General features: G+C 39.6%; 1 protein-coding gene across 2 annotated transcripts; it reads left to right on the plus strand.

Annotated features, from left to right (window-relative positions):
- Positions 1 to 9,482: 9,482 nt before the first annotated feature.
- CCND1 (cyclin D1) lies at positions 9,483 to 25,013 on the plus strand. Of its 2 annotated transcripts, XM_072422076.1 has the most exons (5): positions 9,483 to 9,936; positions 11,028 to 11,243; positions 12,145 to 12,304; positions 19,789 to 19,937; positions 20,866 to 25,013. In XM_072422076.1, exons 1-5 carry the CDS (start codon positions 9,745 to 9,747, stop codon positions 21,022 to 21,024), a joined length of 876 nt encoding a protein of 291 aa, XP_072278177.1. In that variant the 5' UTR covers positions 9,483 to 9,744; the 3' UTR covers positions 21,025 to 25,013. The 2 variants fall into 2 exon arrangements, with proteins under 2 accessions (XP_072278177.1, XP_072278178.1); XM_072422077.1 differs by lacking the exons at positions 19,789 to 19,937; positions 20,866 to 25,013 and adding an exon at positions 15,617 to 15,988 and having other exon boundaries at positions 9,490 to 9,936.
- Positions 25,014 to 25,102: the final 89 nt, after the last annotated feature.

The following is a 25,102-nucleotide window of genomic DNA, read 5'->3' on the forward strand; positions in this document are numbered from 1 at the left end:
TTAGTAATGCTATCCAAAGCAGGTTCCCTAGTTCACTCACATGATTGGGGCACTTACTGAATACAACAGTCCCCAAGCAACAAAGTATCTTAAATGTGAACTGTTTGTACGCTCTCACATTAACCAATCAGAATAAACTGCTTGCAATCCAACAGTCAATTCCCAGGACAGTTTTTGTTTCGATTTACTGTCAATGGAACATATAATAAGGTCCCACGTGTATCCTTAACTATTTGCTACTGCAAATATTTTATTGCAGTATAAGTTTGCAATAACAACAATATATGTTAACTTATTAGTACTAGTCTGACCTTTCCATATCTATAAAAGTTGCATTTGTTTCATTTTTTCCTTAGAAAAGTCAATGTGGCTTGGCAAATAATTGCACAGCTACACCCTCTGCTTGTTTCCCACCCCAGATCTTTTATCTGGTACATACACATTTGGTTATGAGACTTTGCTGATAAACAATAAGAGTAAATACAGCATAGTGACGAAAGCCTTTCCTGTTCACAGCCTTCTATTTTTTTGCAGTTTGAATGGCAGGGATATTTTCTCTCTTTAACTCATTTTCAGGTGGTGCACCTTCTTGAACAGGCAGGTATGTTCACTTTCATTGTGCACATTCCTCTGTGTGTGATCTTCCCATGGATGGTTCTGCTCTCCCATGTGATTGCTGGACAGGCTGCTGCCACCTATTGGAATACAGAGGAAGTGAGACAAGGGGACCATGTGAACTTGTTATAGCAGTGTAGACAGTGCAAAGAATGTAAGGAATGTTTAGTACTCCTGTAATAACTAGGATAGTGAAACCTCCATGGCAGAGGCAGCAGTGACCACACTGCACAGGACCTTTAATTACTGGACACTGCCTGTACCTACCATGTACTTAGTAGCATGCATCGCTTCTCAAACTTAATACACTTATGCGAGAACGCCAGCTGTCATGAATATCCAAGTTTTGGACATTTGTCCTGGCAAATTTTTATTACTGATTTTTTTAACATTAATTAACTCAACAATACGCCACTCCTTCATCAAAGTAAACCTTGCACTATGAGCAAGATCCACTTATATACTCATCCCAATCCTTAATGAATGAAAAAAGAATGAAAACTTATAAATGTACTTACATTTCCCACAGCTTCTGAGGAGTAACTGTCATTACCCGTCCAGTAATGAGATCCTGGGGAATATTGAAATGTCCAAATAATATATTAAGATACCCAAAGGCATTGTAAGGTCCACTTTATAATATGAATAAACCCAAAGTAACAAAATACCTTTAAAGTATATATAGTATACAGAGCATATAGTATACAGTTAATCTGAGATATAAAAAAGCAGAATTATTTTATTACCTATTTGTGAATTTCCTCTGTGCTACCAAAAAATCTTACAGCTTACTAATATACTGCCAATAATATTGCTCCTTAAATTAAAGATAAGTGTCACAATTGTACAGTGTTTTTTTTTAAAAAGTATTTTTGTAAACATGTTAAAAAAACAGAATATAATTTAAAATATTTTACACTTGTTTCAAGGATTTTCCATAGGATGCATAGATATACAAGTCCATTGGCAGGTAAAAAGCCCATTTGTATGCACTTTATCTATGTATTTGGGTGTTTGCTTGGAGTTTAGCTTTAAACTACAGGCATGACAACCTAACAAATCCCAGTTCTGTTCCATATTAAAAAAATGCATGACAGGCAAACTAATAAATCCCTCCATACAGTAACACTCGGAGTGGTAAAGCCATAGCTGAAGGGCTTCAATATGTTGCTAACGGGATTGGCAGCAACACAATTGGTGTCTTATAGTACAGCTGTTAAACATGAAAACAGGCAGAAGCTATAAGCATGCCATATGTTGCATTAAAAAGGTATGATCAAGGTCGGCACTAAAAAAGCAGCAAGAAGACATGGGAACCTAAGGGCAGCAAGTTGTAGCAAGAATAGTGAGAATCCAAGGTCAGTGCCTGCAGCACATAGCATGACCAAACCCTCGGTAAGAATCCTGCTACAAAGCAGGAAGCAAAGTAAAAAGACTCGACTGACACGCTGTATACACCTGCAGCAAATAGTTCACGCTTTTATCACTACATAACGGTGGTATCATAAAAATAAGAATTTGATGGGAATTGCCGCAAGTGACTTTCGTTTAAAGCGTGAGAAAGCATAACACAACAAGGGTATTATAAGATAACAAATTAGAGTAAAAGTAGGAAGACTTGAAGAAAACTCAAGAAATGTATATTTGCCAGGTCAGCGCTTTATGAATGCTGATACCAGGCATAGATGGGTTGGGCACAACTACTGGATATGGCACCCAGTTCTTTGAGGTCAAGATTGAATATTCCTGACAATGGAAGAAAGCAAAAAGAGCTAACAAATGGTATACAGTTCACTACTGGTTGTGCATATTGAGTTCCATGACTCCATGCTGACCTTTCTGAGTCAGTAAAGACAGGAAAGGAGGGCAGACCAGTTGATATATAGTAGCTACCTTTCAACACTTAGGCTAGGTATACACGTGCAATTATTGTCATTGGAAAGCAACTTTCACAATCCTGTCCAATGACAAAAGACTGCACGATGCTTTCTGCTCTATGGAAATGGGAGGAGGAGAATGACAGGGAGGCTCCCCGCTGCGCTCTATCCCCTTCGCTTTCAATAGGATTGTTCGTTCTGTACACACACCAGATTCTCGTCCGGTATCAGCCCTGGGGCAATTATCGGATGAGAATCATCTGACGTGTGTACATAGCCCTATTAGCATATATGGTATTATTATTATAATAAAAATATTATTAATAATAATAAACAGGATTTATATAGCTCCACCATATTACACAGGGCTGTACATTAAATAGGGGTTGCAAATGACACACAGATACAGGACAATGAGATGACCCTGTCAAGAAGAGCTTACAATCTAAGAGGTAGGGGAAGTAGCACACAATAGTAGAAAAAATATGTTTAAACAAACTAATATTCACAATAGTTGTTTATTGCAGTGTTTCTCAACTAGGGTTCCTCCAGAGGTTGCTAGGGGTTCCCTGAGAAATTAGCAAATAATGATATCAATAATCTTTTTGGCTATCTATAAGGGTAAAATTCTTCCCAATGACCAGCAATGTAAGAGGCATTCTTCCAGTGACCTCCCCACTAATGTACTGTGAGATGTGGATATTGTAATTATACAAGGGTTCCCTGAAAATTTTTCAAGGGTTCCTCCATGGTATAAAGGTGGAGAAACACTGATTTATTGAGTAAAACATATTTTGAACTTTGCTTTTTGCTAATGGAGTCCTTAGAAAAACAGAGGCCAGTGACAGCTGAATTTTAAAAAGTAAATGAGAATAAAAATTAAAAATACAAAAAAAAGAACAGCCAACACAAAGCATTTATGTCTTTGTTAAATGCTCAGCATATGTTTTTATCTTGCAAATGATAAATGCTTTATATGCTTATGTTCAATTTTCATTCATTCAATTGTCAAGAGAATTCTTTTTAATGAATCCATTTACATTTCTGTGTCATGGCAACTTGCAAATTGTTGCGCTCAACAAAAGAAAAAGGTAACACACTTCCTTATGTGTGGGTGCATTACAATTGATTGCATTGCAGGGAATTGCGAATAAAATGCAAGATATCACATTGCAGTGTGCTAGACTGCAAAAAAAGTTCATTTTTGCATTTGCCGAGGTATTATTCGGAAATTTATAGTTAATTTTTTTATTATTATTTAATAAATAATATTGAATATAGAAAGTGCCTTTATGCAATGCAATAGATTCAGGTATGAACAGTGTCTTAATTAAAAAAAATAAACCTTTAGTCATACAGTGACCAATTAAACTGGTATATTTTTAATAAAGTATTTTTTTGCATCATGTTATAGGGAAAAAAAACTCTGCGGTGTATTAGACCATTTCACATTATTTTACAATATAGCGAACAGAACCACAGGGTCATTGTTCATTTGGGACAGGTAAATTGTGTTCCTAGCCTGAAAAAATTAATTAGGCTTTGCAAAAAAACCCTTTTGAATGCAAAACACCTTCACTCACACCTTAACCCAGGTCATATGGATCTCATTGTGTAAAGAGAAAACAAATTACCATCTGAACTATTCAGTGTGTGTGTGTAACCTTTGGCTAAGCCTGTTTGCTAAAAACTTGTGCACTCACTGCCTTTACTTCTAAGATCTGCCTGGTAACAGATCTGCATTCTCATTGGCTGCTGTAGTGATGAGTGTTCCAAGAACAGTCGTTCATTATAGGGAGTTCCCTTCAGTATTGTAGTATGTGATCACACAGGGCTGACCACACACAAGGGGGGAAGGTTGCTGCATTCACACCCTGATAACCAGGCTGATACAGTAATCCTCATACCTTGATAACCAGCTTTTATCACAGCTCGCCTTCTCCAAAACCTAGCAGGCATTGTTATGCTTAGTGCAAAAAAAAAAAAAAGTTTACACCATTCTGCATGATGCAACTCAATACCACATTCTCAGAATTCTGCAGATGGTTCACATGTAGCCTTAAAACAAAAAAAGTAATTTTAAAGAGAAGCACATATGGTAGGTTTTTGCTAAAGCAATTGTCTCCTGTGATCCATTGCTGACGATCGCTCCTAGATTGTAAGCTCTTCGGTGCAGGGTGCTCTCCTCCTCCTGTGTTACTGTATCTGTCTATCATTTGCAACCCCTATTTAATGTACAGCGCTGCATAATATGTTGGCGCTATATAAATCCCGGTAAATAATATAATTGCAGCAAATTCTAGCGATCAACGAAAATACAATGCTGCAAATTTAGGCAATTGCTGCCGCATACACTTAAGCATGACCACTAGAAAAATTACAAGGGATCTTCAAAGCACTACCAAAAGTCGCCCATATGCACCCAGCCTTACAATGTGTAAAATGGCATGCAACAGGTTATGAATTTTACCAAAACATTTCCGCATTGGGTAATAAAAGCCGCATCTTGCTTAACATGCCAGCCAGCCATAGAACATACAGTTCTTATGACATATTGCCTGCTCACTTTATATAGGAGTATGTAAAAAGCAAACTTGTGTGTCTCTATTTAGTAAAAGCCAAAAACATAATTAGATATATTATATATATTTTATAAAGCGTGAATCCTAGGTGCAATTTGTACCCAGAAATGTGTCTGTTTGTGGATGTTTTTTTTCACATAAGACAAAAAAAACTTACTGGTCAGCTAATTGCCTTCCACACAGATTAGTCCTGGTGAGTATTTGTGTGTTTGAACATGGCAGGGACTATAGAAGATAAACTCTTTCGGGGGCAGGGACTGGGGTTAGAGTTAACCTATTCTAAGTAAAAAAAAAAAAAAAAAAGATGGGGCTGCCCATGCTGTCCTTATTATGATAATGCTCTTTTTGCCTATTATGTTGGCTTGGCTCCAATGTTGTACAAGTCACAACCTTTGCCTCTGGCGGAACCCTAGGGTACCATGGAACATGGTTGAGAAATCCGGCTCCATCATCAGGCCAATGTGTGAACAGCGCATGCGTGGCCAGTAAGTATGTAACCTTTAAACGATCGCATTTGAAATCAATACAAAGATCTGCAGAGCTTTGCGAATAATGACGGTATTGTCTTATTTCTAGAATCCTCATTCATAGTTTGTTCTGAGCAAGCGCTTTCACCTAAGTTTGTTCATTTTGAAAGTAATTATCTGATGTGTACTCAGTTTAAACCAATCAGCCAACAAACTAGCAAAGCCAGTGATGGCGCCTCCTTGTTTCATGCTTCATTATTATTATTATTATTATTATTATTAAAAAGGATTTATATAGCGCCAACATATTACGCAGCGATGTACAATTAAATAGGGGTTGCATATGACAGACGAATACAGACAGTGACACAGGAGGAGGAGAGGACCCTGCCCCGAAGAGCTTACAATCTTTATATGATCTTTGAAGCACATTTAAGTGCGAAACCTTTCAAAGGTTGTAATTTCAGAAGTATTTTTCAATATTTTAAATCTGCAGCTTTCATTAAAATAATACCTGGTGATCCTGGTATGAAGGTCATTATTCATGCGATTCCTGTTAAAGGTGACGCTTTGTCCCTGTCTTCCAATTGTGCATTTGTGTTGCCATCTTGTCCCTCTAATATTAAGATGGTATGGTTGGCTTTTTTCAACCTTAGGAAACCTGAAATGCCATGCAGCCATTGCTGGAGAACATGCAGATAGGAAGTGGTTGCAAAGAAACAGGTCAGCAGCACTGAAATGCAACAAATATATTGTTTTGTAACATGCCAATTGTTTATGGTTTACAGGATTTTACTAACTAAAATTAATTCATTCAAGGTTTACATTTACTTTGTCAGGTCCGCAAAGTCAAGTGATAACTTGCGAGCGTGAGAGCCAGTCTAAGGTGCAGCTGAGCTGGCAATATGGGACGTATCTTCAAGCTATATAATGCCTTGTGTAAATGACAAATATTTCTGCAGGGTGTGTACTGTGGAGGCAGGTATGGAGATCTATTCGGCGGCGACTTGTCTTCCCGGGTGAACTGCACAAATCTGTCAGCTTTCCAAAACGTAGGCGATCACAGGAGTAGGGAATAGGAATAGGGTGTCAGCTGCAGTTAATGCTTGAGATCCTTGCAGTTCTCACAGGGCCATTAACATGGCTCTCTCTTTCTCATTCACAAAAAAAGCAAACAGGGAAGTAAAAGCTTCCCATTCTGCAACCGCACTCTTATTTCACAAAAACACAAGCTTGCACGCAAAAAAAAAAAAAGATCCATGAAAATATTTGCCTGTATGCAGCTGTTGCGATTTTGATTGTGGTCATTCAGGAAACTTACAGTAATCTTACGTAATGTGAAATATATTCAAACGGCATGTCTTTTTATTTGGAAAAGGACCACTGCACCCAAAATGTGATTTCGGTTATCAGGAACCCTCCTGGCTGTAAAATCTTTGTGCCATTTTGGTGTCTCTGTTTCTTTACGTTTGGAAGAAAGTCCCACTTCCTGTGTGCTAAAAGGTCATCCCCTAAACAAAAGTGGGGGAAAGTCTCTCTAAAAAAGTCCTGGATAGCATAAAAATCTGGCAGACGTTCTTCTCTATCAAAAAAAAAAAAAAAAATTAACATGGAAACACATTACACATTTAAAAACATCTGTCCTACTACTAATAAAGTCTATGCAAACGTACAATTTTTTTCTCATGTCTTGTATTATTTCTTATGGCGAAGATTCCTCCTGTGGGAAGCTGACAACCCCTAAGCCAGAGCCTTATAATCGTCAGCAGTGTTGTCATCTTACAATGTATGTGCATGCAGCTGAGTGTTGGGCAGACCACATTGCCTCCATGTTTAACTTTGCCTTGTGGACAGTATTGCATGTAGACACAAGAATGCATGAACTGTAGTGAACCCAAAATACCTGCACCACAGATCCAGCAGGTCTATGCGATGGGCTACCTATTGCTCATAAATTACTACTGGTTTTGCTGCAGGCCACCTTGGACATATCCCATGCTAAGTATTAGCAATCATGGCACCCCTATGTCTTTGCACACACATGGTAACAATGAACAATAGACAATATACCTCTGCTGAAGCTAAGGAAATGGGACCTCACATGTCACCATATCATTCCTTCTGATATTCTGGGTATGCATACCACCTCACATTAAATGGCATTGTGCCCCTGGTAACCTGGGCATGTGGGTACATATGGTATGTCATATTGCACACTAGTAGATCCCCTGGCTTCCATTAAACAGTATTATATTCCCCTTAAACTGGGCACATATAGTAATTTAGATTGCACATACAGCACTGTGCTCCCCAGTATCCCTGTAGTATATATACCCCCACATTACAGCAATATACCCCCATGTCTCCTCCAAATACAGCTTTGTGACCCCTCACATTACAGCATTATGCCCACATGTTCCCCCATAACTCTAGCCTCCATATTGCAGCATTATACCCCCACCCCCGTTACAAGATTATGCCCCCATGTCTCCTCATATTGCCGCATTATGCACCCTCATACTACAGCCTTATATCATCCATGTCCCCCCTTATTGCAGCATTTTACCCCCCATTCAGAATTATGCCCCATGTCTTCTCATAATGGAGTATTATCACACCCCCTTCATGCCTTTTTTCAGCAATATGCCCCTTTATATGGAAGCCTCATTTCCTCAACCCCAATATCCCCTCATGTTATTATTAATAAACAGGATTTATATAGCGCCAACATTATACGCAGCGCTGTACATTAAATAGGGGTTGCAAATGACAGACTAATATGTTACAGCATTTTACTCCAATGTATTCCCATATTTCAGCATTATGCCCCCCCGTGTTTCAGCATTTGAACCCTCATATTTCAGAATTTTACCCCCCATGTCCCCTCACATTACAGAATTATGCCCCCCATCCCGATATAAAAGCTTTATAATCCTCTCTTCATATTTCATCATTGTACCTCTTATCTCATTATATTTCAGCCTTATACCCCCATGTCTCCTTATATTTCATCATTATACCCCCTGTCCCTTCACATTTCAGCATGTTGCCCCATGTCCCCTCATATGGTAGCATTATGGCCCTCCTGTCCCCTCACATAGCAGCAATATACCCCCATGTCCCCTCACATAGCAGCATTTTGGCCCTCCTGCCCCCTCACATTTCAGCATTTTACCCCCCATCTCCTCATATTTCAGTATTATACCCCCATGTCTCCTCACATAGCAGCATATTGCCCCCATGTCCCCTCATATGGTAGCATTATACCCCTCCTGCCCCCTCACATTGCAGTAACATACCTCAACCTTTCCTACAAACCTCAGATTTCACCATTTTACCCCTCCTGCCCCTCACATAGCAGCATGTTGCCCCCATGTCCCCTCATATTTCAAAGTTATAACCCAATGTCTCCTCATATGGAAGCATTATACCCCTCCTGCCCCCTCACATAGCAGCATTGTGCGCCCATAGCCCCTCATATGGCAGCATTTTGCCCCCATGTCCCCTCATATTTCAGTATTATACCCCCATGTCCCCTCATATGGGAGCATTATACCCCCATCTACCCTCATATTTCAGCATTATACCCCCATGTCCCCTCATATTTCAGTATTATACCCCTATGTCCCCTCATATTTCAGTAATATACCCCCATGTCCCCTCATATTTCATCATTATACCCCCATGTCCCCTCATATGGGAGCATTATACCCCCATCTACCCTCATATTTCAGCATTATACCCCCATGTCCCCTCATATTTCAGTAATATACCCCCATGTCCCCTCATATTTCATCATTATACCCCCATGTCCCCTCATATTTCATCATTATACCCCCATGCCCCTTCATATGGCAGCATTTTGCCCCTCCTGCCCCCTCACATAGCAGCCTTGTGCCCTCCCCCTCACCCCCCGGGTACAGCCCGTGTCCCCGGACAATGGCGGAGCTTTGTGTGATCCGGGCACGGAATATCTCAATCAGTGAAGCTGCTGCGGTTCCTCCTCCCCCAGGCCGGGCTGATTGTTGGGGAGGGCCGGCCCTGGGCTCTGTTTAAGCTGCGCCTGGCCCCGGCTCCTCTTTCTCTTTCTCTCATTCCCTCTTTCATCTCCTCTCCTCACTCCGCTCCGGGGACACAGCGGCTGCAGCACACCGGCTCCTGCGGGGAAGGAGCTACCTCAGCCCGGGGAACACACACAGGGAGATGGAGCTGCTGTGCTGCGAGGTGGACACCATCCGGAGAGCCCATCTGGACCGGAACCTTCTCACCGACCAGGTGCTGCGGACCATGCTGAAAGCCGAGGAGAACTGCTGCCCGTCCGCCAACTACTTCAAATGTGTCCAGAAGGAGATCCTGCCCTACATGAGGAAGATCGTGGCCACATGGATGCTGGAGGTTCGTGCCAAGGGCCCCTACTGGATGCGGGGCCCCAACATGGACCCCACACATACACCCCACAATATCATCACAATGGGGCAACATGGGTGGGCAGGGGGCAAATCCATTGTCTGGATCCAGAACATGCACACAAATGACAAATCATATCTCTATATTCCTATTTCTGCTGCAGATAGGTATATAGGAATGGTGCAAACTAAAATGGAAATATATATTAACTTTTTATTTTATGTTTGCATGTTCTGCACTGAACCCAGACAATGGATCTCAATGTTAGACATTGCCCCATTCTCCTTCATTGGAGGTGGCAGGATTATATATATATATATATATATATAGCTTTTATTTACACGCATATATATATATATATTTATATATTGCGTTGTTTTTATTTATATATATATATGTATTAGTATCCCTATCCACCCATTGCATGGCATTGCCCTTTTTATTCTTCATGCCAGGTGGGCCATTGTATATGAGGATAGCCTGCCTGCAGAAACTTGCACAAACTAGCACAAAGACTTTGTGGTGGGTGGGTGTAAATAAATATATATTTATATATATATATATATATATATATATATATATATTAATATAGGCTGTGCAGATGTGCTGGGAATTTTAGTTCCACAGCAGCTGGAAAAAGGTTGCTACAGAACAATATAATGATTGCAGTGCAAATAAAAGTGATTGATTGAGATAATATATATGTGTATATATATATATATATATATATGTATGTATGTATATATATATATATATATATATATATATATAATGACTTTTAACTTGCACTAAGATCATTGCATTGTTCCATAGCAACATTTGCAGCACTACAAGTCCCAGCACATCTGCACAGCCTCCCTGTACTTTTGAGTTCCCCAGTTACAGCTGGACGGAGGTGGATGGCAGCGCCTCTCTCACGCTTTGCAGCCATATGTAGATGTTTCTCATTGCTGGCATATTCTTTTGATATTTGGATTAGCCTGATAATCCCTTCCTGTGTTTGTTTGATTGCCCGATTTTATTTTGGCATCTCTCTCCAACCCTTTTTAGTAACTTGGACCTTTTTTCTTTCTCTCTAGGTCTGCGAGGAACAGAAATGCGAAGAGGAAGTTTTCCCCCTTGCCATGAGCTTTCTGGATCGGTTTCTATCAGTGGAGCCCCTGAAGAAGAGCAGATTGCAACTCCTTGGGGCGACGTGCATGTTTTTGGCGTCCAAAATGAAGGAGACCATCCCTTTAACTGCAGAAAAACTTTGTATTTACACAGATAATTCCATCAGACCAGAGGAATTACTGGTAATTTCCTGTTTACTGTACATAATGGATTCAATCACAGGCCTGCACATCTGTTTATTGCCCCCCCTCCCTCCCCATCCTGAAAATTGATGTAATTGGTGTCTGTTTTTATGATCACAGAATTGGAGGTAAAAAAAAAAAAAAGTAAATTGTAACCTCTGTAAATTCTTGTGCTGCAGGTATTTGCAATGCATCCCCATGCTTCTTGCAAGCTGCACATTTTTTGGGGGGGGCAGCATGCCATTTGCTATGAAATTCTGAACAATGTAACTTTTATACAGCATGCTGCTAATTCATTCAGCACTTTGTATCTGGCGCCCCCCAGTGGTGAAGTGGGATCCTGACAGGACAAACTGCTCTGCGCCTCTGTAGGTTTCCAGATGTTGCAGAGCTGCAGATCTAAGCGTTGCCTTGCTGGCCATTACCTTGCAGGGATTGCTGAGTCTTGTAGTTGCAAAACAGCTGCAAAATCTTTTATCTTCCCCATTATAACTTACCCTTTTATTGCTCTTTGGGGTTGGACAGCCAGCCACATAAGCATTAGGTGTTGACCTTGGCTAAATGCACAAGAAATATTAATTTCCTGCACATGATTCTAACTGTGTGTGCGTTTGCTTCTAACCTGGAGATTCCAGCTGACGTGTATAGGTAATGGAATTCTTCTTATGTATATTATCAATGCTTGGCTGGCTGCCAGGGCTTCTTTATCTACTTAGGATGAGAATTTACACAAAATAGGTTCTGTGGACATCTGATGATATTTATATGTATTGCCTTTGTATGTACAATATTTATTTTCTGCTCCATAGCTTTTTACCATGTTGCCGACACATGACGTGTTCACTGACTGCAGCACATTCTTACCATGCTTTTCTTTCCCTTCTCTTTCTCTTCCCTACAGTTAATGGAGCTGGTAATCCTGAATAAGCTGAAATGGGACATGGCTTCTGTCACCCCTCACGACTTTATTGAACATTTTCTTAACAAAATGTCACTGACTGAGGACACCAAGCAAATCATCCGCAAACACGCCCAGACTTTTGTGGCTCTCTGCGCTACAGGTACGGGTGTTATAAGGCTTGTTCTGGAAAATGCCCCCCTGTCGCTGGTGCCCACCCTTCTATAACCACACTTACTGTAAAGCACCCAATGGCACATTTAACCCCTCAATGTTACAATGTGGATTACTGGCTTTTTTTGGGGGTTAAAAAAAAATGTCCTGGAAAAGGTAAGTTTATGCCAAAGTACGATGGTCTCTGGAGGTTTCTTGTTTTACTGCATTTTTTTGTGATCAAGGCTAGTAGACCGTAAACATTATTTGGTGGATTGGCCCCAAGATGGCACCCCTTGATCGTGTGGGGGGAACATCACCTATTTTGTCGATCTGTGATGTCACATGGGTTATGGAGAATATTGCTACCCATTTACTAGTCGGCAGGATGGCATGGTTTTCCATGCAAAGCAGTTGCCCATTGGTACACCTCCAAGTGCCAGCACCGAAGTGTGCCATATTGTTAGCGGTCAATCAAGTCATGTGAATGTCTGATTAATCCAAGGGAACTAGGTCACCTATCTTACTGATTGTCAATAGAATCCTTAAAACAAATAATGGCCTTGGCACCAAAGTTCCCACATAACCAAGGTACCAAGTGTTCAATGATATCTTAAACCAGTTCCTCTGAAATGGCAGCTTTTTTCGGTAGTCCAGGCTGGTTTAATTAGATGTAATTGGCATCAGGATGGCACCGTGGCGCTTTTGTTTACCAGCAAGGATGCCACACATTGTGTGCTGGATAAGCAAGCCGTTTTGTATGGCTCGCCCCCAGACAACTGAGAGTTGTCAGCTCAGCCAAGCATGTCATTGTGTGCTAATGGTCAGCGCCTGGGCCTCTGTGCGGTCACGCTTTCCCAGCGTCGGTGGTGAAACTGACACCCACTGCTGACGTCTTCCGCTGACATCTCTGCAAGTTGCACAGCTAATGCTTTGTGCCTTATGCTGGAGGCACGGATAGGGGAGAAGGTTGTGGCTGGAGAAACCACACATTAATCTAATGGGTAGATCCTTTGATGCAAGGATTAAAGAGAACTAGTTAGAAGGGCACCTCTAGAAGTTATTTCCAGGTACTTTGATTACGTCACTTTGCAGATCACATGTTTTAGGACCTTGGGTTGACGACTTGCCCTTCTGGGTTGTATGTGTCATAGTGCCGAATTAAATGCCTGGAAAGGCATCCAAACCCTTCAAGGCTCCGCTGTAAGGGCATGCTGAAACTTTTAGTACTGCAGCTACTGGAAATTCTACAACTAAAAAAACAAAAAATTACAGCAACCACCATCATACATCACTTTTACATGTAATTATTTCACATAGATAGATGTTTGTTTAAATGAAAAGTTTACTGGCTTTTATTATGCATTGGCCAAGCTTCACTGCTACTTGGATAAATCTTTAAATATTTGGCCCCCCTCTGCAATTGGGCCCAGTTGTAGCCATATGGTCTGCCATGGCAGCACAGGCCATTGCTCAGTAGATTGTCTAGTTATAGCTAAGATGCATTTCTAGCTGTCATTTTTTTTTCCCATAATGTTTGCCATCCAACCTATTACTTGTTCTCAGATACACATAATTGTGACATTTTTTACTTGCACTTAATCATACTGATGACATACGCTCCACGTATCCCATATTGTTTGCCCCTGCATAGCAGATAGGCGCCCCTCTTGATTTAAAAATCTTTATATCTCTGTTAAATACCTCTGTTAATAATTTGTACGCTGAGACAAACAGGTCACAAATTATCCCCTTTGGAATGTACCAAAACATGTTTTGGTTCATTGAGACACTGGGTGCCAAAATGTATGTCAGTTACAATCAGTGTGAATGTGTCCAATGATGTGCAGTTGAGATGAGATTGTTCCTGGGTGCTCCTGTTAATCATGAGAGTTTAGCAAGTTTGCATTGCATGGCGTGTCCTGGAGCGTTGTGGGAACTGCTAACATCGTGCCTCACCCCGGCCAGCCGTGTGACCTGTTTTGTGTTGTTCTGACCGGTGAACCTGCTGAATGCGGAGCAGTTCAAAGGTTGCCAGCTTGTTGAGATTCCGGTACTTTGATCTGTTTCCCTGTTGTTTAAGGCTAAGGTGCATGCATTGTCTTCATTTTTCCAGTACATTCCCAAAATTCTCAGCTTTTTAGATGTTAAGCAACAGGCCTTATTAAAAAAAAAAAAAAAAAGCTTGGAGAGTAAACACAGAAACCACTTTTCTATAGTAGTTGTGATTATCTACTGTAATTTCAAATTAATTGTACTATGTTGTACTTAAAGGAAGGTTTGTTTCTGCAACAATTTCTATGATGATCCTAATAATTGAAATCTGATTTTTCTCTTTTAACTCATGTCTTAATCTTTAGTTCTTTAATATGTAGATTTGGACAACTTTTGGCTTGCAGCTGCTAAGAAACTTTCCAAAACTGGTGATTCCTCACTAGCTACGTTCTTCCTGTATCTGCTGGAGCAGTGGCGTAGTGTTTGTACCAGCAGAAAGCATTTTGCCAAATTTCTCATTTTTCTAAATGTGCCATAAAATATCTGTAGATATTGGCTTGTAGATGTGGATTGTAGATGTAGCCTTGGCTTTGTTAAATATGATAAATTCCCCTGAGCAATTGAGCTTTGGCTACAAGCCTACCAGTCAAGTCCACCACTTCACCAACCATGACACGTGTGTTAACCGATCAGGTAACTTCTTGGATAGCTCAGATGCTTTTTCATGCCAAGCAAGTATTGGTTGTTCTAGTTAGCTTTTAAAAGAATGTGCTTTATATTGGATAACCCTCTTTAGGACAACTTATTCCCTATGCATAGGGAGATGTTTCTTAATTGCTGATTTGTAGAAGGAGATGCTTTGTAGTTATTTGCTTTGTGTGGCACACACGTTGGACGTTTTATTGTCCTATTTTCCTCCAGTTTGGTATCAGCCATTTGTTACTTTTCACTGGGGTGATAACAGTGATTATTTGTAATGTGGCTTGGATTATAAAGCATTATACCCCTGCTAGAAGAGCCTGGCTAAGTGGAACAGGTTCATATCAACAGGTCAGATCTGCTGTGTGGGTGAGGAGAACATTGGACTTGCATACACAGTAATTCTATATCAGTTAAAGGTTCTCTTAAAGCAGTGGCCCACTTTCGATTTGGGAAAACCTTTGCACAGCTGGGAAATACATTTTTTTTTAATAAAAAGAAAAATAATTAAAATATGCAATTAATTTCTGTTGGGATATATATGCTGGACATTTTACTAATGCTTACTTGCAAGATTTATTGTAAAGAAAAAAAAACATACTTTTCTTTTCATCTTTCTAAATTGCAGAATTGCTCAGTAAAAATTGGAAGCCAAGAGACGTTTCCAAAACTCACAGGACATGTTCTTCCATTGTCCGCAGTAGGAAAAGTAACAAAGTTTTTGGTGCATTGGCTACTACTAATAATAAAACCCGGCTTGAGCAGTGTGGATTTACGTAGAAACCGGTGTCTGGGACTTATCTGTGCTGGGATGGAATCTTGTGACACTACTTTAGGAATCTGGATCACTTCCAGAAGTTTGAGAATCAGCCCTAGAATGAGAGGATGTCACTGGTTTTTGTTCTTTTTTTTTTTTTCATGTATGTCCTAATGAAATGTAAAGTCTTTAACCTTTTCTTGTTGCCTTCATGTATGCAATAAAGACTGGTTGATATTGTCATTCATGCTGTCCAAACATAAACGCGGGAACCCTCATAGAGCAACAGGCAGAGTGCACAATTGCCATGAGTAAGGTGGCTAGTCGCTGCCTGTTGTCTCTTCCTGCAGTGATTGATGTCTTCAAGTTTGATTTGGCTGCATGAAAAGATTCTCATTCATAGCCTCTGCTCTCAGACAGGCTCCATTTACAGGAGGGGTGGTAAGGAGGGGTGTTCACAAAAATTGGAAGCCTCCCTTCCCGCTTCTTCCCCACCTTAGCGTTGCACAGCCTGGGTGCTGCTTTGTGTCCCTTCATGGTGGCTGGCACTCTATTCTTTATCAAACGCCGAGCTTGTTTATTCTTTTTGGATGAAGTCTCAGATAGGCTGCCGGGGATGTGTGTAGGCCCCTTCTCTTTTGTGCCCGTGTCAGGTTCAATTCATCTCAGAGCTTCTCTCTTGTTCCAGAGCGTTCAATAGCGCAAGATGAAGCAATGGAGTCTGACAATACTGACACACTCCAACTGCAGGGCCAGAGGCCCCCATTGATTAATATGCTGAAATTAGTGGCCTCTGCCACAGATTATTCCTAACTGAATGTAACAAAACAGCTTGGACGTGCTCCTTGTCTGGAGCAGTTCTGGGCTGTAGACAGCTTGAGGAGACCCTATTATTAAAACTTTTTTTTTTTCTACAGTGGGTTTTGTTTTCTGACCCAATCACCTCTGTAGAAGTTAATACAAAGAAGCGATGATTGTATTTTTATTTTTGACATTATTAGGATGAATTAGATCTTCAAAGACATGCACTCTATGGCCAAAAGTGTGTGGTCACCCACAAGGACAAATTGGCACCTCCAACTTTGTGGAAGGGACTTTGAGTTTCATCATGACTGTACCCCTGTGTACAAAGCCAGCTTCATAAAGACATGGTTTAATAAGTTTGGTATGGTGGAACTCTGTTAGCCTGCACAAAGCCCTGACTTTACCCTAACTGAACAGCTTTTGTTTGAATTGGAAACCCTTTGCAAATTAAACCTTCTCATCCAAAGTAAATACCTGACCTCACAAATGCTGTTTGGGCTCAGATTCCTACAGACACAATTTAGAATCTTGTGGAAAACTTTACTAGAAGATCAGACCCTGTAATAGCCACAAATAGGAGATCAACTTCTTGCACACAAATTATGTTTCCAGGATATATGCCATATCTCGTTTTTTGACAATACTGAAACCTTCCAAGAGGAAACCCAACACTGTTCATTGTAGAGGCGATCAATATAAAGCTGAACGTGCTGTACTGAGCTTTGATCTCCGAGATGTCCACATTATCATTTAAAAGAATTCATGATTGAGGAAGATAAAAAAAATCCCGCATCAAAGAACCTTAAAGGAACAGCAAACAGGCAGACAGCACCTAACACGGAGAAACTGCCAGAGCTTTGTGTCAACAGTTCATTCTTCCGCGCAGGTTACTAAAGCAAACTAAGGAAATGACTCTGCAAACAGTGCTGCACAGGACGGCTCTTTAAACTGCACTGTCCCAGCAAAAGGATCTCCGAGTGTCCTTGTGCTTTGTAATTTGCAAAAGGCTTAAAAGGAGTGGGGGGAGTAGTGTGGAACTTCTTTTAAAACCTCATTAGAGATACATGTGTTAAACACAGTCAGGTTTCTTTTTTTCTTTTTACAAAGCAAAGGTGATGTGTTGCTTCCAAACAAATTTCAGAATAGATTTTAGCGTTCTAGCTAACCTTTCATTGTGGACAAAGTGGCAGGGTTTGTAGAATGACCACACACCCCAATCCTAGTAGCTTCCATCTGTTGCACCGATCACATGTTAAAGCCCAGAACTGTGTAAGCTACTTCTTTAGAGCTTGCACATAGCATGACCTTCATCCCAGCTGCTTGTGACCGTGTTCCGACCTGTTCTTGCTCCCCCATACCTGGGCATGCTAAGTTTGTACATGGACTCAAGCAAGAGGACAAAAGTCTATCAAGGGGACCTTTCACTTTGGAGCGTAAAGTGATGGATATGAGTTTCTAATAGCCGTGAACACTTTCTTCTGGTTTGATCCAATTTTTTTAAACCTGTACTAAATTAGATGAGAAGTGAGCCATATAACCCAAATAATCATCCACTTCCCCTAAAACATGCTTTCTGAATGGTTGTTGTAGGCTTTGGCACACTACCGTTCATTACATAGATCTGAGCTATATCTTTTAAAAAAGGTGGATTGGCATAGGTGACTTTTATCCCTGATGTGGATTTTTGCTCAGTATAGGGTTTGAACAATCTCAAGGTGTTCAATAACTTGTGAAAGATTTGGCTTGTGTACAGTTTTACAGAAGGAGGACTTTTAAACCCTTAACACAGTTTTCGAAGAGTATATAAAACTTAACTCGCCTCCTACCTAATGTGCAATATTGGCTGTCCAGTAAAGAAAAGATCATGGTGGTAGCTGGGGTTGGAAATGATACACAGGGTGTGGGCCTTATTCATTTCTTTTTTTGTGCACGTTTAGGTTCTGACTATTGTTGGTAGGTGATATTAAACAATAGCTGTGAATACATTTGGATATGTTTGATTGCTAACAGCTGTGGCCAACCCCATGATCAAAGGTTTGCTGGGAGAAATATGGAGGTTGCAATTGCCGGTGTCTCTAAAACGTGTCGATCTCTAGTGTTTTTCCCTTAAAATCAACAGATGTTGGGATCATTGTTTGCTTTTTCTCAGCAAAAGATAAATGGGGAAAAAAACTTGTAGCTACGGAGCTTTTATACTGATGAGTTGCTGTTCCTTAAGCGAAGGGGAAGGTATTCTTGGGCATCTAAAGAGGAAAGCGAAAAAGGTGTTTTTTTTTTGTTTTTTTTTAAAGTGGATTATTCTTGAGAGAATGATGTGGCTGTTGAATGGGCAGTCCGTCCTCTCCAAGAAACACGAGACCAGTTTTGTATAGACCTACAGCAATGCAGCTTGGACGGGGTCCCGGTGTCCTGGCACCATTGTGTCACATCAGAATGTAGCCGAGTGCCGCCTGACTCTGGCGCATTTCATTGAGCCTCTGTTGTCGTGATGGATGGGCGCCAGTGACTGGCAGCTCGACGCTTACAAAAGATCTTGTAGGTGTGATCCCGGTTAGAATAGGCGAGCGCCTGATTGTGAAAGCCTTAGGATATTTATTACTAACTGCTCGCTGTCACTTCGGGAACCCCCAGAGACAATTGAGCCCCTTAATCCTGGAAGCCGTGGCTGTAATATGCCTGGGAGCGGCGAGAGAGCATTGGCAGGTCACTTTGAAAAGCTGCACAGCACAAATTCTTTTGTGCAAAGAAGCGAAAGTGACTTGATTGTGTTACATGAAAGTGTTCTGACTTTTACTGTGCCCAGTGTCGGGGGCACAGGGAAGGGAAGGGTGGGTGCCTTCCAATTGTCTGCATGCTGTTAGACTATAGATCCTCCGACTTCAGCATATGGTGCTTTATCTTACTCCGTTCCTGTGACATCCATATGGTAAAATGGGGCCTCAACCACTTATACTGTTCATTTCAAATAAAAAACAGATTTATAAATGGCTTTGGGCTCAGGACTACAATTGGGATATAACATGCCCCCCACCTTAAGTTAAACCTTTTTATTTAATGTACTTTTTTAACTTTTGCTGTGTTTGAACTAGAGACTTGCACTGTATATATATATATTTTGTTTTTAAAACAGTTGGTTTGGTGTTGATCCTTGGCGTTGGTTAAATAACTAGAAAATGTTATGCTGGAATTAGATTAATGTCATCAGCAGTATTCTAAATTTCTTCTTTATTTTTTTGCAGATGTAAAGTTTATATCGCACCCTGCTTCTATGATCGCAGCTGGAAGCGTAGCAGCCGCCATACAGGGTCTCAATTTAGGGAACACAGACAGCATCCTCTCCTCTCAGTGCCTCACAGTCTTCTTATCACAAATCATCAAATGTGACCCGGTAAGTAAATGATATTATCATCTGTTGATGAAGTACATGAAATAGCTATGAAAGTCTTAGTAAGCTAAAATGACGTGGAATCCTAATTGGTGCATGGGTGTAATCACCTATAAGTTAAAACCCATGATCAGATTTTTTTGGTGGCCAATAAGTCAACCAAAAAAAGAAAAAAAACTTTCACTAACATCACCAATCAACCCACTAAGCAGTTCCGATAAACAACAGTCCTTTCTAAGAACTCCCATAGTTTTTCCACATTAAGCAAGAATCCATTCCCTCTCATTAACTCTCTTTGGTAAATACCATTTAGGGTCATTTATGGATTATTTGCAGTAGCCTTTGTTAAAATTAACCTCCTACATTTACTATAAATACATGATTTAGAGGGTCAGAAACATTTGTTATGTTTGCTTAACCGTTTAGTAGGAACTAGCAAGTTTGCTAAGACATTTTGTAGTTTATAGTGGTTGCATAGGAGAGGGCTACACTGTTACTCAGGAAGGATGACTACTCGGTGGTGGTTATCCCTCGCTTCATTTAACTTTCTCGGGAGACCAGTAAAGTGACTTTTATGCCTTTAATAAAAATTTGTTGTTTTGATGACTTCTTGAAGGGTTAGATCCTGCCATGGGTAGTCAGCAGAAATAAAAGGGAATCTATGGCTGTAATTCCATTGAAAGCACGGTCTCTGAAAGGTGGTTGTCAAAGTCAACCACAAACCTTATACAGTCTTAAATGGTCTCTCCATAATAGGAGTAAATGAAAAGAGATATAATGCGAGTTGCCATCAACTACCATGGTCTGTAGGGTATGTTAGAACATGGCAGACAGATATCCTTCTCTGGTATTAGAAGTGTAATTGGGTAGGTGATACTACTTGAGGCAAATCTTAAAACACTGCTAACTGGTCTATTTTTTCTAATCCTAGGATTGTTTACGGGCCTGCCAAGAACAGATTGAGTTACTCCTGGAGTCTAGTTTGCGTCAAGCATCCCAACAGATCACTATCACCTCCGAGACAAAGTCCGGGGTGGAGGAATCAGACCTTTCCTGCACCCCAACGGACGTCAGAGATGTGAACATCTGATGGTGGATTGAGTTGATCCAACAGAGACTTACCAAGTGGCTTTTTCCCTTCTACGGAGCCTGGGGTGTGGAGAACAAAAGGTTTTGCAGTGTGACTCCTGTTCCCCTCCATTATGAGAAAAAGAAGAGCCAAACCTATGGACCTATGCTATGGCATAAGCGAGGGGTAAAAACCCGCTCTTTCTCCTATGTACCCGTGACCTAAAATAATACCCCAAAAATCTCAAAATACAAAAAACACAAAAAGAGAAAATAGTATTTGCATAAGCCTTTGCAGGTGTTGTGCTAGAAAAAAAGGATTTTTATAAGACATTAATGAGCTAGTTTTATATTAAATGTGTTTATGTCTGTATGTTGTAAAAATAGGCATTAACACAAGACAAATGTCTCCAGGGGAGGTACTAAAATTTGGTGTCCTTACATGTAAACAGCCATTTTTATTGTAGAAGAGGCTTCTAGTTAGATTAATACAAAACATTTCTATATTTTCTTAAAACACCTATTGCTATTGCGCAGCCTAAGCATTTCTGTATTCTGCTTGCTATTGCATGTAGTCACTTTATACTCCTTTACATTTTTTTTTTTTTTTTTTTGGTTTTACCTCTTAGTTTAATATCCTCTTCACTTTATAAATGGTTATTGTAACCCATACAATAGTATATCTTAGTATAGTGCATTACTATGTTAATCATTTATGTATCAATGTGGATTGTCTGCACCTAAAGGCTTGTAGAGGGTGCACCGGTTTTTTTTTTTTTTGTTTTTTTTTCCTTCGTGTTGTCTCAAGGCTAGTTTACTGCCCATATTTTACTCTATTATAAAGTGATACGGACATAGTGAACATAATATATTATATTTTTTATAATCTTTGTATTTTTGTAGCTGCCTCTGTATTAAAAAAGAAAAAAACTGGTAAAACCCTAAAGAATACAAGCCTAAAATGATCAGGGTAATCCACAGTCCTAGTTTTGTGTTTTTAGATTCTAAAACCATTCCATTTCAAAGCACTTTGGGTCCTTTAAGTTTTAGCGAATAGTTTTTGTTTTATATGGGAATTAACAAAAAAAAATGGAATGGTTTGGAACTACGTTGATTTTGGTATTTGCGTCTTGAATGGCATGGCAAGTGATAACTACTATTAAGCTCAACTTGGCTTAGGCAATCTGTGGCTTGAAGGATTCTGGGAGTTCATGGGCACCTTTTAAAGCAGCCATAGAGTGGGCCGCTGTTAGGTGATGATACGACCTATCAACTCGCTAGGAGCTAGCGGGGTTTTCAGTGACCAGCCTACAAAATGGTTTCCTTACCCATTAAACAGGTGGCAAGTGCACTTCATTTTCAGCCAAAAGGCCACAGACTACCTATCCAGGTATTAGAAGTGTGGTTAGACATACTTTTCATTGACACAGCACATGGATTCTCTTTTCACACTTCTTGTGAAGTATGGGAAAGCGCGCCAATGTTTTGGGGTTTCGCTGTGTTTAACTTTTATAACGTCACATAAGGGCAAGTTAGATCTATGGCTTTATCTCAAGTTAATGTTAAATGGAACTTTTTTTTTTTTTTAACACTAAACTATATAATTTATGGCTAAGGCTAAATAAATATTTATTGCAAGAGATCTTCACAAGGCCAGTATCACCTGTATTAAGAAATAATGCAATTTCCACTTTAAATATTTCTTTTTGTGGGTCCCATTTTGTTGCAGGAGAGGAAAAAAATTAAATTAGGGGTTCCCTTGACAATGGCTTTACATTGTCGCCACGCAAAGCACTGTAAATGAATTGTGGACACGGCATACTTGAAATTGGTTGTTTTGACTTGTTTCCACCCACTTTATTTTGTTCTTGGCTGAAACACACACAAAAAAAATATGAAATTTGCACATTAAACCTCTCAAAATGTTGCTATTCTATGTAATAAAAAAATCAGATTGAAGGGAAAAGGCGGACTTTAAAGAGGGGAATGTATTGATGTATGTGAGATACCCTTATGGTTTTGATTGTGGAAAAAATACAAAAACAAAAAAAAAGGAAAAAAATTGAAAAACAAAAAAAGGAGATTAGTCTCCCATTGTTGTTAAAGCTGCTATGGATTTAAGTTCCCAGCATGGTTCAAAAAAGTTAGAAAAAAAATACAGTGCTTTTCTGTATCTTTGTCATTGTTTTATTTTGCTGCTATAATGTTGTAGTCCTTTTTTTTTTTTCTTTGATATATACTGCCATTTTCTAGAATTTAATTTTCTCATAGAAAATTTATATTGTCGACTTCCATGTTTTTTTTTTTTCTTTTTTTTTTTTTTTTCTTTTAATTTTATATGTGGTCAATTTTTACTTTTTATGTGATTACTGCTCTATCCAAAAAAAACAAATGGTTCTTTATTTCACAATACCTCATGTCACATTGTTGTCGCATTCAGACCAGGTCTAAAATGTCCCAGTCGTTCTTAGACCTGCCAGTTGTGTTTGGGCTCCAGAATTTGTGTAACTTTTTTTCGTTTGTTTTTTAGTATGTTTTGCAAGAAAAAAAATTGCAGACGTTTTAGATGATTAGATCTCATTTGCATTGGAATGTGTATGCAAAGTTGGTTTTACTGCTACGATGTTAATTATTTGTTGGGAGAAGTGTGACCAGTAGGACAAGCTTTTGCTTTAACCCTTCTGCATGGTTCTCAGTCTTGAATAACCTTCACACAAATCATAACTCTTCTATTCGGACACAGTTGTAAAAGAGGATGGTGAAATAATAAACTTTTATGAATGGAAACCATTGCTTGTTTTGTTCCGTTATGCACGTACGGGCCTTTTAAATGGTCCATTGGTCTCAATTGGATAAAAAAATAGCTTTTTGTCATGGGAGTCTGCCTGCCATCTAGTTTACAATGATGATTTTTTTTTTTCTAGTCTTACCATGACAAAATGTGAAAATCTTGCCTGAAGACCTGTTTAGGTATGATAGAACAAAATTTGTGCCCGTACTTACAAATTTTGGTAAGTTTACCAAAATTGCCAGACATGCAAAACAAAAAGTAGAGTTATGTTTTCAGAGAACCTTGTGATCTGAAGGGATGGTCTGGGATTGGTTGTACTGACTAGTCTTAGAATGGCCTTCATAGCACCTCTGTTGGGAAAAATAAAATGTTGGCTTGTTTATAGAATGTTATTTTTATTTTAAAAAGGCTACACCACTCGACAGAACCTTTTTATCATGAGGTTCATTGTTTGGAAATCGGCACGTCATTTATTAGCTGCATTCCCAGTTTCGGAGTGGCTGCAAAACTGGCTGGGAGGTGATTGGTGCTAAAACTGCACTCAGTGTGTTTTTGTTTGTTGTTTGTGTGTGTGTGTGTTTTTTTTCTTTCTTTTAATGGCATAGAAAACTTGGCAAACTGGCTAAAGCTTTTATTACAGAAGAACTGATTAGCTGGAATCTGCACGCTGCTAAACCAAATTTTGTGAGGAAAAAAAACAAATATCCATGGTTTTGTGGATTCATTTCAACCTTTTACGGTCAGAGTCCAAAAGTACTTGACACATCTTGTCCGAATTCCAGGAACTCCTGTCTTTCAAAATTTTTGTTTCATTGTTTACCTCAAAAACTCCTCTGTCCATTACATCTATAACAATTCCTGGACCAAAATGTGATAACTTTGGTGACTCCCAGTTTTGTTATGTTGGTTAATTGGGAAGCACAAAAAACATAATTGTTAAATAAATTTTGTAACACCTAAAAGGCCAAAGCCTGAGGTTGGGTTATGTACTAAGAGTAATGTAATTTTTTTTTTTTTTTTTTTTACAGTTCTCAAACGTCATTTAGCATTTGATTCAACCTTTGTTTTTATTTTATTTGTGTCTGTTCATAATGGCTGGTCTGAAACGCACATTGTCACTGCCAGACCTGCATGTAACACATTACTCGCCAACTATGAGTCGTTTTGAAAACTATAATGCGAATTAAAATCTAGAAATAAATTGCATTTTTTTAAAGCCATTTACTTGTCATCTGTATTTTGTTTTCTTACAATGTATGTTTATGTTCGGCTTGTTATGTATAAATGTAAAGGGTAGTATACCATTGTA

The sequence above is a fragment of the Pyxicephalus adspersus genome, chromosome 9, assembly GCF_032062135.1.
Source record: "Pyxicephalus adspersus chromosome 9, UCB_Pads_2.0, whole genome shotgun sequence".
NCBI lineage: Eukaryota > Metazoa > Chordata > Amphibia > Anura > Pyxicephalidae > Pyxicephalus > Pyxicephalus adspersus.

What these genes read in the sequence shown, in the direction of transcription:
- CCND1 (XM_072422076.1), top strand. Translation starts at nt 9,745, where the DNA reads ATGGAGCTGCTGTGCTGCGAGGTGGACACCATCCGGAGAGCCCATCTG. An exon ending in TGGCCACATGGATGCTGGAG is followed by an intron (nt 9,937 to 11,027) that starts GTTCGTGCCAAG and finishes CTTTCTCTCTAG; the next exon opens with GTCTGCGAGGAACAGAAATG. An exon ending in AAATCATCAAATGTGACCCG is followed by an intron (nt 19,938 to 20,865) that starts GTAAGTAAATGA and finishes TTCTAATCCTAG; the next exon opens with GATTGTTTACGGGCCTGCCA.